The sequence below is a fragment of the Notothenia rossii genome, assembly GCF_949606895.1.
Source record: "Notothenia rossii genome assembly, chromosome: 11".
Lineage (NCBI taxonomy): Eukaryota > Metazoa > Chordata > Actinopteri > Perciformes > Nototheniidae > Notothenia > Notothenia rossii.
Window position 1 is genome coordinate 39,526,846 of NC_136910.1, and position 18,684 is coordinate 39,545,529.

The following is an 18,684-nucleotide window of genomic DNA, read 5'->3' on the forward strand; positions in this document are numbered from 1 at the left end:
GCTGATAAGCTACGGCAATGGCTTCTCTCACTGTGTGATTCAAGTGCAGATTCCTGGAGACGAGGAACAATCTGTTCCTCATCCCCTCTACACCTCTAATCATAGGCAGCCCGTGAGCTGCATGTACTCTATGTAGTGGGAAATCACCTTGTCACTGAGTCAAATACACATGGTATAGGGGGAGTAATATATATCCTGCACAAAAAATCATGTCAACATATTAAAATAAGAGTTTAACAGTACTTTTTCTGTGGTAAAAAGGCCTTTTTTTTCCTTTTTTTTTTTACTGTGCAATGAACTCACACCATTTAAAACAACACCTTTTTATTGGAATAAATAGGTCACTGTGCAAAAAATGTTCACGCCAAGGTCACCTTAGGTACAATTTTAATAGCTGTTGTTGACCAATAGCAACTTGTTTTGTCAATGCTCAAAGTATTTCAGACCGTATTGTCCCGTTAGCAACCGAGCTAAGTTAATCAGAAAACAAAATTGCCAACTGACTATTTGCAAAGTAACTTTTACTTGAATATATTTACTTTTCCACTGCAATAACGTAACATTGAGCAAAATTACAGGGAGGAGTGAACAGAACGGTAAAAAGAAAACAGATACAGTGGTTAGCCCGGGAGCTATTTTGACTAGCACTAGCCCTTCTGCGAGTTAGCGGTTAGCTCATCAGCATGTCACAAAACTTCTAGAAACAAATATTGACACACAAACATTACACACGAAGATTGATTTCACAATACCAGACCCATACGATCTTCCCATTTCCGTGTGTACATGCACAGTATCAAATGAACAGCGTTGCCTACGTTTACTAAAGAATAACCTTTTGTTTATGTTATATCCAAAATGAGCAATCATTTTCATACATAGGCTACTACATAAAGAATGGTGTGCAAATGTTTTGTGTGAAGTAGCCATCTCAGGCCTGTCAGGTCAACTGCATATGAACGCTATCACCTTCCCTTCCTTCTCTCCTTGTCGCCCTCAGCTCTCAAGGTTAGGACTTATGTAATCACAGGCCACTGCAGACCGGCCAGTGCGGGAGACAGAAGCTGGGCCAGACGTACAGGTATTCTAAACTGGTTACATTAGACCAAACAGGCTATCTGTCTCCCTCTGTAATTGGACACTGTGGATTAGAAGGAGACGGCAGTGTTTCCCAGCCAAGTGTGCTAGTCACTGTTTATTTGGAATTAATTACCAAGGAGAGTGGAAACCTCACAGTTCCCAAAGAGTGAATCCAGACACTTGAGGCCAGGATGAGAGGAAGGACAGTGCCATACTAAAGCTATGGCAACAAACTTGAGACAGTTCAGAAAGGTGTTTGTTGCTGCTCACTCAGAATTGTATTATATTTGAATCTCGGATGATGATGCAGCTGATGTGGCACAGTCAGATAGATAGGGAAAAACCCTTTCTGTCTCTGAGGCAGCCAATTAATGGATTTCTTCAGCGGTGTAACTGGTATCCTGGTGTGATGCCATTAGCTGTTCTCATGCTGTGGGTGCTTTCCAAGATTTGAGTGAAAGGACAACATTATATATCTCTTAAAGCCTGTGAGAACAGAGCATCCACCCTGGCACTTTGCATTTGATCCTCACTGTATATGTGGAGCTTTTTCCTCTCAAAGGAATCACTGTGTACACCACTAGAAATGTTGCGCAGACGTGTTTTGACAAGCAGGGGAAAGAAAATGAATTCACTAACAAAAGGTCTCTTTAAAAGCTGCTCTTTTTATTGTATCTACTTTTTTTTTAAAAAGGGCTGGTGAAGGGCTGCATCACTGCATATTTTTTCACTATGCTAAAGTTCTGTTTGCATGCAGTGAAATAAATGTACAAGTGAGACAACGTAATAAATTAGCATATAATTTACATTTGAAAAAAAGAAATTAGTAACAGTGTACCAACATTAATACTGAATATAAAATATACGCGACTAATCACATGATGCTTTTCATTTATCTTGCACGTTAGGTACAGGTATAAGCAATGTGACATTCAAACATCCAAGTTCACAGCAATGAGTACCAGTTTGAGTGATTTCAATTCAATTTTTTCTGGAGGCTCCGTATCCCGCAGCCAGTAGATGAGTGAAGTCCAAGCAATCTGAGTTTGACTGATTTCAAATGCTTCTCAGCGTCCACTGTCCTTTCCCAACGGCCTCATTCAAGGTTTGGTAACCGATCAAATCTGCTCGACATTGTCCTACTGAAGGTGGCTACAAAAAAGTAGCAGCAGCAAAATTAGAAATGAGTTGTTAACAACTTCGATGAGATTCTTGTACACTCCTTAATCGTCTTTCATAGTTCCTACTGTACCTCCATAACAAGCGTGTGATAGAGATGTTCTCTTTCACAACCCCCTACACCAGCAGGAATGTTACCTGGGTAAGTCAGTTACAACTGGGCAAGTGTCCATTTTGTTGGTGGCGCAAATTACAATACACGGTTAACAATGACAATTCCCAGTGTGAGGTATAAACAGATACAAACAAAACAATAACATGACCAGCATTTACCATAAGAGATATTGACAAGGATATATACTTTCATATTGTTTGGAGCCAGCCTCACTTTTAAGCACACTGGAGGGTTGAATGGAAGCACCCACTTGATAGCACCAGAAGCCTGGGAAGGCCGCAACCCTCAGAGTAGAGCAGGAGGAAAATAAGAGGTAAACATAGTACTCAGTGGGAATAAAAATGAAAATAAAAAAATGGAAAAGCACCGTTGAGTTGGCTGGTTTTTTCTTGTCGCTGCGAGACAATGATAATGAGAAAAAGGAGAACAAGGACTTGTGGTATGTGTACACCAAAAAACGTAGATCTATATTTTCGGATTTTCTTGCTGAGAATTAGGCGAGAAGATTGATGATCACTGTGTCTGTACGTTCAATATGAAACTACAGCCAGGAGGCGGTTAGCTTTGCTAGCAACTCAAAATAAGTAATGAGCATGTTTTAATTTTTCCAAATACAAAGTGTAAAATATATTAGGGTGCAAGATTATTTATTTGCGGTTTTGGGGTGGTGGCCCACGGGATATTGCAACCTCCATGTTCATTGCTTTGCCTTTTCCCCATTCAACACATTGGAAAAAGAGCGTCTCCAAAGCGGAACAAAAAAAATCTACTGTTTAATAGGCAAACTATTAAATACTTTAAAGTCATTATTGTCTGAAAACAAGCTAACTGTAGTATGGTTAAAGATTCATATTCACAGTACAGACGTAATAGTGACTGGTATCTTGGTTGTCTAATTCACTGCAAGAAAGAAAATGTTCTTTCTATTCCTTTAACTTTTATAAGCAATGAAACAATGACAGTCTTTGCTTCCTGCTGAAGTACAATAATATCTGACAACTTCTGATGTAATAGTCATCCACCTTAAAACAGTAAGAAATAGTGACTGCTCTGTGATTCCAATGAACAAGCTGCTTCATAGAATTTGCTCCTTCAAAATGAATCCTTCAATAGTGAACTGGAAGCTCCTCAATGGGATGTTTAGTAAAGGCCAGTTTGGTAATAGTTTTTCATGTGGCCCAGGCACCTTCTTACGATATCTTTACACTACTTTGGACTAGTGATACTGAGTGAGCTTTCATTAAAGTGTTAGGAACTAAGGCACCCATCTGGGGAAAGTAAAAGTGATTTAAAAATCCTCTTATAACCATGTAGTATTTCTGGTCCTGGATTAACATCATATATAATATACAAATCCTTACAGTATATAAGGGTTTAACGTATGTTACAGTATGTTATATTTTCATTCCAGCACAGAGACGTCGAATATGAATTCAATCACATTACATTCCCTTCCATGACAGTAGGCTACTATCTGACACAAACATGATAAGAGGACAATATTTCAGCTCTGCTTGGAATTGTACAATAAATATACAGTACACTGATGGGGGTTCTCTGTCGTATCTGAGCGGTAAATTGGCAAAGTATTTACATGAAAAAGTGCACCGTAGCCAGAAGTCTGCCTGCCAACAGCACCATCACAGTCGTCCCAAAGACAGGAGTCCGACACTTTCAACTCCCACCCCCTTTCTTCTAACGTAGGGTCCTCTCCTCCATCTGTCCATCTCCGAGGGTAACATCGTCTGCAAGTGATGTGTCCAGCACTTTGGATTCATAAAACAACAAACACGAAGGAAGACTAACAATGATATCAATAATTATTATTATAATAAAAATAACCAGCGAATAATCTTCCAAGTTCCACTTCACAGAAGTGAAAATTAAAACCGTTTGTGTCAGCGTTGTAGGCTGAGCAGTGGTTTGGATGCCACCAAGATGGAGGGCAGGAGGACCAGGTGTGATAAGCGAGGAAATCCATCATTTTCGTCGATCTCTCTTCGTCTCTTTTCCACTGGACCAGAGGTTTTTTCTTTTCAGTCTGCCCTGTTTTCTTTTCCTTTCAGTGCTGTATCGTGCTCCTCCATCTTTGTTGCCTTCTTTCTTCTTTGCTATGTCTTGTTCCCAGAGGGTCAGTGGCCCTGGCAGGTCTTGCAGCACATCTGTCTGAAGTACGCACGGCTGCAGAACTTGAACTTCAGGACCAGCGGGCAGTAGGCCACTTTGTTAACATCTTTGCACTCTGGAGAAATAAATAAAAGAGCTGAGTTAAAAAGTGAAGAATGTATTTTTTACTCTCCTTTAAAAGCGTGCTTCCAGCCCCAGCAATATCACTCATCCGCACCGTCATGTGTTACTATTAGATTAGAGATGCAGTATGCCATTTGATGGTGATATTTAAAAAGCAGAGAAGATCGATTGAGATTAACTGCTATTCTGAAGGTATTTCACACACTTATAGCCACCTGAATGACAAATATTCTCTCTGTTGCAATAAAAGGGGATGTTTTTCGACCCGTTTCCCTAGTTGTGATTCTTTTTTTAAATTCAAACTCAATAGCTAGATACTAAACCTTTTTAGTAAGAGGAGGCTTTAAAGGTTCAACAGTGGTAACTAACTTCTGGGGGTTTGCAAATAATGTAGTTATTTTTCAGTAGACGCAATGCTTAGCACTGTGACTTACAGAATACATCAGGCACAGACTGGGACTAACCTGCTACATGAGGGCTGATGGATCTCCCTCAGGCCTCCACAGAATAAAAGCTCTGCAACTATACTTGGACGCAGAGGCGGGAGCTGAGATCCTGGCCTCGTTCACTAACTGGGCTTCCTGCCATTTGTAGCATGCACACACTCCTTCACACACACACAAACTACTTGCTGGATGCTGGACAAGCAGTGCTCTAAATGCCTTATCACGATCAGAGTGTCTTCCCTTATTAGGCTTTGGCCCCTGCCTCTGCAGAGCCAAATGAAACGAGACATTGCCTCACTGCTGTCCGTAAAGGAACAATTAGCCTACAGCTAATCCCATTAGCCAGCCTGTAAACGCTGCTCACGTTTTCCATTCAGGCTAATCGAAAGGCCCTTCTCAATGCATCTGAATAGCCATCCATCATGTGTAAGTGTATATGGAGGGTTGAGCTGTTTCGCTTTGACCAGGAGCCAACCCCACTGGAAAGATTAATGTAGCTGGCAAAGTGGCGAGGAGTGTGTTATCCAAGTGTGTTTAGGTCATAGTAGAACAGTGAAGATGAAGATCGGGACAGATTATAACCTTTTCATGTAGGGTTTCTAGTGAAAGCAATGCATGTGCAAAACAATAATATGTATTCACATTAAACATCTTCTTTGCATTTGAAGGAACTTCTGAGTCAGATTTTGTGTGTGTGTGTGTGTGTGTGTGTGTGTGTGTGTGTGTGTGTGTGTGTGTGTGTGTGTGTGTGTGTGTGTGTGTGTGTGTGTGTGTGTGTGTGCCGTACGTTTCCTCCTCTTACCGTCGCCATCGGCGATGGGGGTGGCGTCGCACTTGCTCTCGCACTGCTGCATAGTGGTGGGTCGGAGGGACTCTGCGCAGTCATTAGAAGGCTGCCCGGTGTACGACAGACACTGCACCGTCCTCATCTGCTGGCCCAGGCCACACTGCGCCGAACACTGTAACAGGAAACCACAAACGCATTGTCTATGCAGTTAAGCCAATGAAGATTCTTCCAGGAAAATAAGCACCATCCTTTCTTTGTGACCCTGAGTGCTGTAAGTCTACCTTATGCACGCAGACACACAGCTCACACTCACAAACACAGCTCTCACACACACACACACACACACACACACACACACACACACACACACACACACACACACACACACACACACACACACACACACACACACACACACACACACACACACACACACACACACACACACACACACACACACACACACACACACACACACACACACACACACACACACACACACACACACCTTGATCCAATCAACCAATCATCAGGGCATGCAGGAAGCGAGCACAGTCACCTTCCCCTTTGTTTGACTCAGAGCTGGCTGCATGTCAGTGACTTTGTTCCCAGAGCTAACAGGTCAGCGTTGCTAGAGAGGTTTTTCCATGTTTTTGTGAGTGCAAGGACAGACAGAGAAACAGACAGAGTGAAAATGTACTCTTTGATTGATTGTTTCTCATGAGGAAGTTCACTTGTTCTTTTAAGACTACAAGCTGAGCTTCGAACAGTGTGCACGTCTGAAGGAGACGAGGGGGATAATTCAGATTTAATTAAAAGGACACATCTTTTAAGTGCTATCAGCTAAAAGTGCCATAACTACAAATATCTGGAGTAGATTTATGGATGTGTATTGCCTAAGGATGAATAATGAAATCCTCACAAAGTACAAGTCAACCTCTATTCAGAGTTATAACTGGGATGAGTACAATCTTAGACGCAGATTGCACCGATCTGGCGGAAAGGGTTAATTAATCGACCCTGTGACCCAGTGCTGCTGCAACAGCTGATCCTGTTGTTGGATAATTCCTAGTACTGGAGTCTTATTCAGGATTTGTTTACAAGGAGATCTCCACAACAATGGAGTAATCAGCGTTGATGCATCCTAATAAAAACAACCTTTAAGAAGCCTCCTCTGGCATATGGTCATTCTGGCTTGATTTCATAGGTTTAGGAAAAATGACGATGGACTCACCTTGGCCACAGAACTAAGGGACAAAACATTTGTTAACACATGAAAAAGGTTCTCGTATTGTGCACCTGACTTCTATAAATGTTCTAGTTCTAATAAAAACTTAAATTGGTTCTATGGGTGGCCAATAAAACCCTTTTATAACAGAAGAAAGACTACAAAAACAAGCATCTAATGAATCTTCATGATAACTCCACCTTGAAAGCACTGGGCAACAACACACCTGTTTGCCAGCACTATGTGTGTGCGCGTGTACAGTACGAGTCTGTGATATGAACCCAGCCATCAACAAAAGCTCACCCCCCCCACTGATGAGAGAACTACCGGGCTTTCTGTCACCTTCAATGATCCTCTCTGACTGCCTCAGATCAGGGAGCCTGCATGTCATCCCTTCCTAATTAGAGAGTCTTTATTAAGGACCCGCTGCCGGCCATGACAGATGGTGTACGTCAATGGTGCGACTTAAGTGGGATCTGAACCAGTGACCTTTTGGCCTTGGGAGACCAGAAGCTCGGTAGCTGGCAACAATCTTCCCTTTCTGACGCTTTTAGGGACCGGGGCAGGGAGGACCAAGCTTGTAATTAAAGCAACAAAAAAAAAAGAGGAGGTGGAGGCCGAGGGACAGGGTTGCAAACACACACACACACACATCTGAAGTGCATGAGAAAGTGCTGTGTGAGAGCAGACCCAAGCTGTTGCTTGGGTCTCCGAGGTATTAACCCCTGCTCGGCTGTTAGATGGCCCACGCTGAGGTTATCAGTCAGCTCTGCTTTGTTTACGACTGTCATTGCTATTGATCTAATTCTAAAGATGTGTTTTTGATGTCAGTGAACACACGTGTGGCCGTTATGAGGAGAAGCCAAGGGAGAGCTGTAACCTAGACTTCCTGACTCTTAACCTCTGACCCCAAGGGGCTCAAACTATGACATCAGCTCCACCGACCATCAGAGCACACTGTTTAAAATTCCACTTTTACACAAAAATTCCCAACAAATCCCTACCAAAATAACAAGCCATATTTTTGTGCGTTCATCCCTCTCTGACGCACGTGTTTTTGGCGTCCCCCTCACCTACATGAGTCAGCTGTGTTGTAAAGTGTTCAACAGCTTTGCGGAGCTCACTAAGTCATGTCACGGTGAACCCGAGAAAGCTACTCCTCGGTATTCCTCTAAATCTTGTTTCCTGGAAGTGATCGAGAGGCCTGGTCTGAGGCAGAGATAAACTTCAAACAGCCAGGAGGATATTACTGCCACTGATCACACACTGCAGGCCCGCTGGAGCACTTGGACCCAAACACACAAACAGAGCTCCTACGCAGGCACACACACGTCACAGGCCTGCTTTGTATGTCATCCAGGTGTAAATTATATTAACCATTCACCAACACATGGGATCCATCAGTGCATCTTTTGGCTTTTAGGCATTCGAGCTATCCTTTTAAAGGATTAACCAGCATACTGTTTGGGAAGCTCACTTAGATCACGTTTAAAGTGCTAAAAAGCTTTTTTGCTTTAACTTGTTACTTGGCAATGTTGATTGCCCAATATAGGTGCTGTAGAAAATAGTGCTTTCTGTTTTCCACAGGAGCTATCGGTAGCTATCTCCACCACGAAAGAGTCTCACTATGCTTCCCCAGTAATGGAAATGGCAGACAGTGCGAAAATAACTGTGGGAAACTAAATGAAGTGCATCCTAGGCAGTTTTGCCAACTATTTTACAATAAAAAAGTAGCTAGCACTAGATCCAAAAGTCTCTGAAAGTTTCCAGATGACATCATACACTCCTTTGCATATTGGCAACATCATTGCACGTTCATTTGCATAAAGCTTAGTGGTTGCAATGTTTGCAGAGAAGAAGAGACTTCCTTCATGCATGGAAAGAGAAGAGGGAAAGTCCCTGTACTGGCAAACAAAACATGTGCTGCAGCATTGTAATAACAGAATAACACATTTGAATATATGTCAAATATGTTATTTTGTAGAATGATGAATTTTGTCACAAGTCACAAGATTCTCCCTGAATACTCTTAGTAAAACAGAAAGTGACCTGGGTGTTTTGAGAGAGCGGCACCAACAATAAAACGCCTTGGAAATGCTAGAGTTACAAAAGATGTCTGTGTCATGAGTTAAAAATCATGGAAGTGCCATCTTACCTGTCCCCATTCACCAGGGATCCAGCGAGGAGGAGGACATCGTCCTAAACTGCAGCGGATTCGGACCGGAGGTTTGTTGTGGCTTGGGCAGTGTGCGGGGGGGAAGGTCTTGGTGAGGTCGCTGCTCTTACACAAGGCGATGCGGTGCTTAAAGCCGGGGCCACATTTAGGAGTGCACTGAAGAGACAGCAGAAGGTGTAAGGAGCACATCTTTGACGGCACTCTGAGCTAAAGTTAGTTTCAGAGCATTATCTTACCTCCGACCAATCCAGAGTGACCCACTTTGGCGGGCAGGACTGGTTGTTGCAGGACTCTCGTTCGATAGGTCGGTGAGTCAGGCAGTGTGTGTCCTCCAGTGTCTCCTCCTCAGCAGGGCCGATCTTCCTGATGCACAAAACCGTCCTCGTCCTCATCCCGCCATCACATGTCTTCCCACACTCCGACCAGTCCCCAATAAACCACCTGCACGAGAGTACATTTGAGTTAAAAGAGAAAAAACAGAGCAAACAGTGAGTACAGTAAGTGTTGTTCCTCTGAGTACCAATGTGTTTTCCTCCCTGTGGTTACCTAATTAGAAAAGGGCTTTTGATAATGTCACTGTGAAATCACATTATGCTTCTGAACATTTGGGTGACTTTATCAAAGTTGGATTACTAAAAGGGCAGTGCAGCAACATTTCACAGGACATCCGACCTCAGTAACCTTTCCATAACGACTGAAACACAGTGCATCCATAGCACGGAGTACAGCTTGTTGTGTTTTAACAATATTTAGAGAATATTGACCTCTTTTGTTCAAAGGAATCGATACTTAGTTTTCCAGATAAATGTTCTTTACTTTCTTTATGTCCGGTATTGAAAGAAAATGTGTATGTTTTCACTATTTATCAATTGGTTGGTTGTAATGTGATCAACTGTACATTTGTTTGGGATAATGCATCACAAAGTGTAGTTTTCCAACCTTTATTATTTAAGTTTCAACCTTAGCAGGCTTATTCGACCAATCAAAAAGGTAGATTTAGTGTAACTTGGCTCGGAAAACAGGTATAAGTAACTCTACTTCCTTACTTATCGCACATGCATTATCGATATTCTTATTTAACTCTTGGAAATAAAGATAATTATTGTATTTTATCTATAACAGCCACAACATTTTAGAGTTGCTCGGGGAAGTGTTGTAGCAACATCCAATATAGACTAAACGAAGACCAACATCTGGACAAAATGTCTTAATTTGAAAATGTTATCACTCATTAAAAAATAATTGTTGCAGTTAAACTCTTGTGATCTGGCAGATAAGTGACCGCCCTGTCTGTGCCATGCCTCTGAGCTTTTGTCCTCCAGAAAAATGAGACCCTCTTTCTACACACTTCAGAGCTGATATCATAAAACTGCCCTCCAAACACATCCAGCTTGTGAGATATTACATCATCTGAAGGAATGTATACAGAATTAACGACGTGTTCAAACATCTGTGTTAGCTTTCATTACGCGAGCCCATAAAACCCCGGCTTTTCTAAAACAATAGTGTTTACGTGGACTTATTCGGCCCGTCATGAGGCTGCGGAGGGTGTTTGCCTCTCTAATAGACACAAATGTCATGCGTAACTCAACACACACACACACACACACACACACTTTAAGTCACGCACTGCAATAGCCTTCAAGTACTAATCAAAATAAATGAGATAGCACGGAGTCTGCGTCTCCTGAATACAGATGTGAAAATAAATAACCCGAGACCGTAGTCTAAATGTATGAAAACAAATTACCACTTATACAGTACATTGACGATACTGTGGGCTTTTTTGGCCTGAAAGACATACAGTTTCATACTCAAGTAATTGTCAGAGAAACTGATCAACCCTGATGCATTTAATCCCCTTTTCTCCATATAGGATTGAAATGATTCTGACTTTTCTAGCTTCAGTGTTGCAGACATTTGGCCCCCAAACACTAGTTCATATTGCACCTGTACACGTGTGTGTTACCCCCCCCAGGGTCGGTAGTGAAGCCAAAACAATCAAACACAGGTGGTCATTTTCAAGGCTCTAATTTTTGGCACGAGGCAAACACTGAAAATAGTTAACATATGAAGCTATAAATCACGGTCTTTTTATTTTATTATTTTGTTCCAAACACACTTCACAAAGTAGGCCTCATTGAAGGTGATATAATATCCTGAGTCAGTCTCGTTTTCATGGACGATTTCTCTTTTTGAAAGAATGAACTGCAGAGAAAGAAAGAAGCTGCTTTTCTCAGTATTTTTATATTAACAATGGATCAAATGTCTAAGTGTAATTAAGTCTGTAGTTCGTTGTGAGCACACTACAGAGAATCATCACATGACACAGATCATTTTGATATTCATTTATCATGCAAAAGTGCCAAACATTCTCTGGTTCCACCTTGTGATATGCAACAATAAACTGCTGTTTTATATTGTTGTAAATGGCTGGTTTTGAACCGTTGGACCTTAAGATGTAACTTTGGCCCGGCTGAACTTGTTATTCATATTTTCTACTAATTCCCCATATTTTTCACACAAAACTTGATAATGCCAATGATCAAGACTGTTGTTACGTACTCTGGAGGACACGGCTCAGTGTTGCAGTCTCTCTGGTTCTCTGGGGGTTTGCTGTCTGGGTCACAGTAGCTGTTCTGCACCACTGAGTTGTCATCCAGCCTTTTACACACCACCTCCTGCTTCTGGGAACCTAACAAGGAGGAAACACACTGATCAATAAGGCAGCACAGAGCTCAAAAACATTTAAACCCTCATCAGAAACATGGAGGCCGAGCGTCGTGTTGAGCGCTGTGTTTGAGCGGAGATGGTATCGCTTTCAGTCTGTAGTAAATCCAGACATGTAAATTCCTGATTCTTTGCAGGATATCTTGGCAAATCACTTTTACAGAGCAGGGAGCTCTTTACTTTGGCTCCTAATGGAGAGAGTGAGGGCTACCGTATCGGTGTCACACCTCCCACTGTGTGTGTGTGTGTGTGTGTGTGTGTGTGTGTGTGTGTGTGTGTGTGTGTGTGTGTGTGTGTGTGTGTGTGTGTGTGTGTGTGTGTGTGTGTGTGTGTGTGTGTGTGTGTGTGTGTGTGTGTGTGTGTGTGTGTGAGCATGCACTGTGTGTGTTTGTGTGCATGTGTATGCCATACCAACTTGGAAAGGGTCTGTTTGGGCCCTCGTGGGACATATCCCGCAGCAGACTTGTCTGGCAGATGTAATGAGATATGGATGTGTGTGTGTGTGTGTGTGTGTGTGTGTGTGTGTGTGTGTGTGTGTGTGTGTGTGTGTGTGTGTGTGTGTGTGTGTGTGTGTGTGTGTGTGTGTGTGTGTGTGTGTGTGTGTGTGTGTGTGTGTGTGTGTGTGTGTGTGTGTGTGTGTGTGTGTGCGTGTGTGTGTGTGCGTGTGTGTGTGTGTGTGAAGTATAGAACATCTACCCATCTGAGTTTGCAGTGAAATACAGTTTGGAGGAGCAGTACGCATGGGGTGAAAGAGTTTCGGTTGTAAGGCTGTCAGAAGGTGTTTTTCATAGAGTTTATTGCTGTGGTGATATATTCAACAATGCGTCATGATTAGCCGAGCTAGCTGTATCGAATGGGGGCCTGATTGAATAACCTTTTACAGAGCGAACAGAGACACAAATCAGATCGTTTGAATCAACAATGCAAAAGCATGTTTACAGGAAGGAACATTTGTGCGTTCTAAGGAAGAGATTTAAAACTTCTGCTTTTGAGTTGGAAATCCTTCCTGAGAGAAAGCCACATGCTTATTCAGTCATGCTTTTACAAAATATTACAAACCCGTCCAGGCCACACTTGACAACTGGGAAGAAACACTATTTATTGTTACATGAAACCCATTGCTTTTGGGCTAAAGCGTTTGGTTTAGTCATTCTTGAGGCCGTGGTCTCAACATTTCACTGCGGTTTCAGATTTGAATGTTTGACTTTGTAGGACAAGCGCTCTGGAAGAGTGGTTCGTATCTGTGTGCAGCGCTGGTAAACCAGAAGCTATGCAGAGCAGCTCATTCACAGAAATTACACCATATTCATTTCTCTGGCTAAAATACGGAAAATATACATATTGAATTTATTAAGAGGACTGAATCTCCGGCTACAGAGTAATGATTTTGGAAAGCCATTGTAAATTATGATACTGGGTTTCCACACACTGCTCTTCAGCATTTGTGTAATTATTGGTTAGGGAAGATTTACAGAAGGACACACACACACACAAGATGTGAAGTATTACATATTTGAGAAGGCTAGAAATATTCACAAATAATTTAAACACCCACAGTCTGTTATGCTGTTTAATACCAAAATGCTATGAGTGCTATTAAAAAGAAAAGCATCTGCCCGATGGAGCTCAGCAGAAGTAGTAGTAATTTATTACAAGTTTTATAAATCAAAACTTGAACTGCTTAAAATAATGATTAAAATGTTCATATTGGTTTAAAAAGATGATAAAAAGACGTAAGACAAGAAATATTGTTGAAATAGGAGTGTTTCTGTATTTGACACTTGACAGGAGTAAAGTACGATTATCTGTGTGGAGAAATGAGAACATAGTAACATTTCTTAATTTAATACATTTAATAAAAATAAATGCCATATTTACATGAACCTTTCCCCATTATGTCTGTTTGTTTGAATCTTTGAGAGGCATTCTTTCAATTACATCATTTTGTTACGACCTCTTCCTCTGATTTAAAGGCATTTGATTGAGTGGCTTACGTGCCACCAAATCCTAATAATTGCTTGAAGGTGTGGATTAAAATGCACATTAAATTGCATTTACTTTGCATGTTTATAAAGTTATGATCGATATATGACTTAAAGATAACAATTATGCATTAACAGTACATTTAAACCTTTGTGTGTCAATTTAAAGTGGATCTGATCGCTACAGTTTTAAAATGGAAAAGTCTATCGCTATGTTTCTGTTATAATCTAAAGTCCAGAGAAGCAGAGAGCAAAGATACTTCGCTCAGGGCTCGCGGTGCTCACTCACCTCCAGCGCAGGTAGCAGAGCATTCAGACCAGGGCAGGTGGTGCCAGGAGAAGCCCACCTCATTGTCCCCACTTCCTGTGCGCTGGATGGGCACGTTGAACTTGTAGCGTATCCCCAGGTTCTGCTCCTGGAGGAGGACCTGCAGAGGAAGCAGCAAACACAAAGTGAGGACAGGAGAGACAAGTCGCATGAGAAGACATTTAGTAGAATTGACATTACACATTAATTTCAACCAATGTAAAACTGATTTATTTTGTATTTAAATGCAGTTTGAACAGTTGGGATCAGTGAGGCTTTGGCGGGTTTATATTAGACCTATGGATGCAAATGGAGCCTGAGGGGAGTCAGGCTTTGCAAGCCGCAGAGGAATGGCTAGCGGTCGAGTGGCTAGCTGCTCGTCTATTCCAGTATTGCTGTGTGGTCTGGTATTTCCAGCATTCATGTCAGGCAGAAACCACCGAGTATTACGACAAGAAATGGCTTAGTTGCCTCACATTAACACACAGAGAAAATAAAAAGGAACCTATTTTAAAAAAGAACTTGACATGAACGAGCAAACACAACACACATGCTCTCCAAATCAAGTAACACAGTTCTTTTTCAATAATATCCACATATAAAATAGATCCAAACCCCAAAACTGGTGGTTGATGGTCATCTAAGGTTGGAAGCCAGATGTTTCAATTAGTCCAGCAGATATGTGAAATATCTGAAAGAATTGTGCTTTTGATGATAAAAGCATGAAATTTGGCACACTGTTAGAGCATGCCCTAAGGAAGATTTTTGGCTATAGGGCCATCGCAAATTTGTCCATTGGTTGTTATTTTACCAGTAGTTTAGGATCTAGACCACCTACGATCTTGATTCTGGTGGCTAATCCTACATTTTCAAGGATGGGGAATGCATTGGTACTATTTACAACATGCTAGAATGTAGCTAACTATATGTATCTGGTATTCAGGGAACAAAATACACAGTAAACCATTAACATATTTATTATGGTGAAGTCATACATGTTACATAATATATATGAAATATTACAGGTTTTCAACTAAATGCAGACTTAGTTCTGAAAACACAGTCCACCACAGTGGCAAAGGGCACTGCACTGAATTGCTGCCTTGACACATTTGCATTTTCCACTGCAACCCTTTTTGCATCCACAGCGGAGGAGTTCACAACAGGCCTGGTAATGTGGTCCAGTAAACTTCCCATCCACCTGTGGCCTTCCTCTTCCACCCCCAGTCACCTGGAGATGGGAGTTCAGGGGCTGCAAACATCATCTGTCCCCAGCAGTGACCAGCTTGGAAGGCAGCTCTCTTTGTGTGCTGAATCGATGCTCACTTCTCTACTTCCCCTCTTCTACGACCAGGCCAAATATGTGGCAATGATTCGTCATTCCATCGATGAGGTAATTCAGGCATTAGAGATTCTGAATCCTGGTCAGATCACTCTGGATCAACCTCTATACGCTGTGGCAAAACAAACCCAGTGGAGCTGGCCAGCAACTCACAGTGAAGATCATTTTATTGGGATGTTTGTTGGGTTTCACATTGAGATGGCAGCACTCAAGGTACTTGGCGACCTCCTGGAGGGGTAGCGGGTGGACAAGAGCAGTGTCATGTTCCCAGTTCCACTTCTGGTCTATCATCCTGCAGCTGGAAATAGAGTTGATGATCTATGTGCGATCAATAAGAGAGGCCGACTTCCTACTCTACATAAATGCCTTGACCAAGATTGTGCCTTGGTTCATTTCATTTCATTTCAAAACTTTATTTATGCAGGTGAATCACATTGAGATCATTGATCTCTTTTTCAAGGGTGACCTGAAGGGTCCTTTCCCTGGGACACACCCAATATGCCGGATGGATACCAGTCCACTTACGTGACATGATTGTGCTAAAAGATAACCATTCTGATGTCCATCAACAGTTTCTGAAAGGAAACTTTGCTTTGAAGAAGACGACACGCAGCTTCTCTGCTATTGTCATTGACCAGGCCCACAAGCAGAACAATGCCTCTGTGAAAGGTGATGGTGGTGCTGTAGGCCTGACAGAGAACCCTGCAGCTCTGCAATGCTGGATGGTGTCTGGCCCCGAGATGGCATGTGTGGTTGGGGAGTTTAAGGCCTCCACTGAGAAGAGAAGGAAGACTGACACCCTGCACCATGAGCAGAACAAACATGCACAAATGGCATTTGCACAAGATGTTAAAGCACTAATTGGTGCTACATAAGACATGGGCAATCGATTCTGTGAAATAAGCAGTGAATATCTTCTTGTACTGGATACTAGAGACCTTGCAGATGCAGCAGTCATTGACACTCTGAACCAGATTGAGAAACTCGGACAGGACGGGTATGACACCTACAGTGGAGGAAATAAGTATTTGATCCCTTGCCGATTTTGTAAATTCACCCACTTACAAAGAAATGAACAGTCTATAATTTTAATGGTAGGTTTATTTTAACAGTGAGAGTAAGAATATCAAAAAGAAAAACCAGAAAATGAAATTATATAAAAGATAAACAATTATTTGATCCCCTTGCAAAAAACAAGGATTCTGGCTCCCACAGACCGGTTACATAAGTCCATTTCCATTAGGAAAGTACCCCTCATATCAACTTGTTACCTGTATAAAAGACACCTGTCCACAGAATCAGTCAATCAGATTCCAACCTCTCCACCATGGGCAAGACTAAAGAGCTGTCTAAGGACCTCAGGGACAAAATTGTAGACCTGCACTTGGCTGGGGTTGGCTACAAAACCGTCAGCAAGCAGCCTGGGGAGAAGGTGACAACTGTTGGTGCGATTATTCGGAAATGGAAGGGAAAAAAATGGACATCAATCAACAATCAATCACCCTGGGTCTGGGAATCCACACAAGATCTCGCCCCTTGGGGTATTGATAATCATGGGAAAGGTGAGGTATCAGCCAAGAACTACAAGGGAGGAACTTGTTAATGATCTCAAGGCAGCTGGGACCACAGACCCAAGAAAACTATTGGTAACACACTACACCATAATGGATCAAACCCTGCAGCGCCCGCAAGGTCCCCTGCTCAAGAAGAACATGAAAGGCCCTTCTGAAATTTGACAATGAATATCTGAATGATTAAGAGAAGGCTTGGTAGAAGGTGATGTGGTCAGATGACACCAAAATGGAGGTGGAAACGTTATAATTTTGGGGTGTTTCTCTGCTAAGGGGACAGGACGACTTCCCTGCATCGAGGAGAGGATGGACGGGGCCATGTACTGTAACATCTTGGCCAATAGCCTCCTTCCCTCAGCCAGGACACTGAAAAGGATCATGGATGGGTCTTCCAGCAGGACAATGCACCTGAACATACGGCCAAGGCAACACAGGAGCTGCTAAAGAAGAAGCACATTTAGGGGATGGATGGGCCTAGCCAGTCTCCAGACCTTAATCCCATAGAAAATCTGTGGAGGGAGCTGAAGTTTTGAGATGCCAAGAATCAGCCTCAACACCTTAAGGATTTGGGGAGGATCTTCAGAGAGGAGTGGACCAAAATCCTTCCTGAGATGTGCACAAACCTGGAGACCAACTACAAGAAGTGTCTGACCTCTGTGCTGTCCAACAAGGGTTTCTCCACCAAGTACTAACACATGTTTTGCAAAGGGATCAAATACTTATTTCCCACAGTTTAATGCATATCAAATTGTATCTTTTATATAATGTACATTTCTGGATTTTCTTTTTGATATTCTTACTCTCACTGATAAATTAAACCTACCTTTACAATTATAGACTGTTCATTTATTTGTAAGTGGGCAAACTTACAACATCTGCAAGGGATCAAATACTTATTTCCTCCACTGTATGTCAGTGAGCGCCTGGTCGAACAGAAAAAGCCCATCAAAGATCCCATTAAAAGGAAAAACCTCCCTCTATTCAGCCAGCCTCCAGTCCAAGATAAGTCCAGGTCCCAACAACAGCTCTCATCTCTGAAGAATGACTGTTCTCTGTTCTCTAGGCTGTACATTGTATCTGAGATACGTGATGGAAGTCTGGATGAGTTTTTTGGGATTAATTACGTAAAATATAATAAACTTGAAAACCAGGCATGTCCATCATCATTGTCACAAATGGGCAAACTCAGAACTGGTACCAAGTCAGACTTGGTGGGCTGTTTGGAGGACCTGATTTCTTTACAAGAGATTGCATCCCACCTCACAGTTAATGCCTCATCCTTGATGGGGCTACTCTTGTGAACATGCTACGACCTGGTGCTGCTAAGACGTTTTTTTATTATGCGTATAAAGCGTTCTCACCATACATCCTGTCTCAGCTGGAGCATGTCAGCAGAATTTATGTCATGTGGGATGAATATTTCCCCGAAAGTCTGAAGGCTGAAACACGCAGCAAGAGAGGGAAGGGAGGTCATAGACGCGTTGAGCCATC

General features: G+C 42.2%; 1 protein-coding gene across 3 annotated transcripts in view; it reads right to left on the reverse strand.

The window, feature by feature from the left end:
• Nucleotides 1–370: 370 nt before the first annotated feature.
• The window catches only part of adamts6 (ADAM metallopeptidase with thrombospondin type 1 motif, 6), a 57,814-nt gene continuing 39,500 nt past the window's right edge, over nt 371–18,684 (reverse strand). For 2 of the 3 annotated variants that reach the window (XM_079656942.1, XM_079656943.1), the window contains 6 exons: nt 14,263–14,401; nt 11,827–11,956; nt 9,498–9,702; nt 9,241–9,417; nt 5,858–6,029; nt 371–4,616 (listed from right to left, as the gene is read on the reverse strand). In XM_079656942.1, the coding sequence (XP_079513068.1) occupies nt 4,507–4,616; nt 5,858–6,029; nt 9,241–9,417; nt 9,498–9,702; nt 11,827–11,956; nt 14,263–14,401 (933 nt within the window). In that variant the 3' untranslated portion in view covers nt 371–4,506. The remainder of the gene's footprint in view (nt 4,617–5,857; nt 6,030–9,240; nt 9,418–9,497; nt 9,703–11,826; nt 11,957–14,262; nt 14,402–18,684) is intronic. The other variant, XM_079656944.1, reaches the window with a different exon arrangement.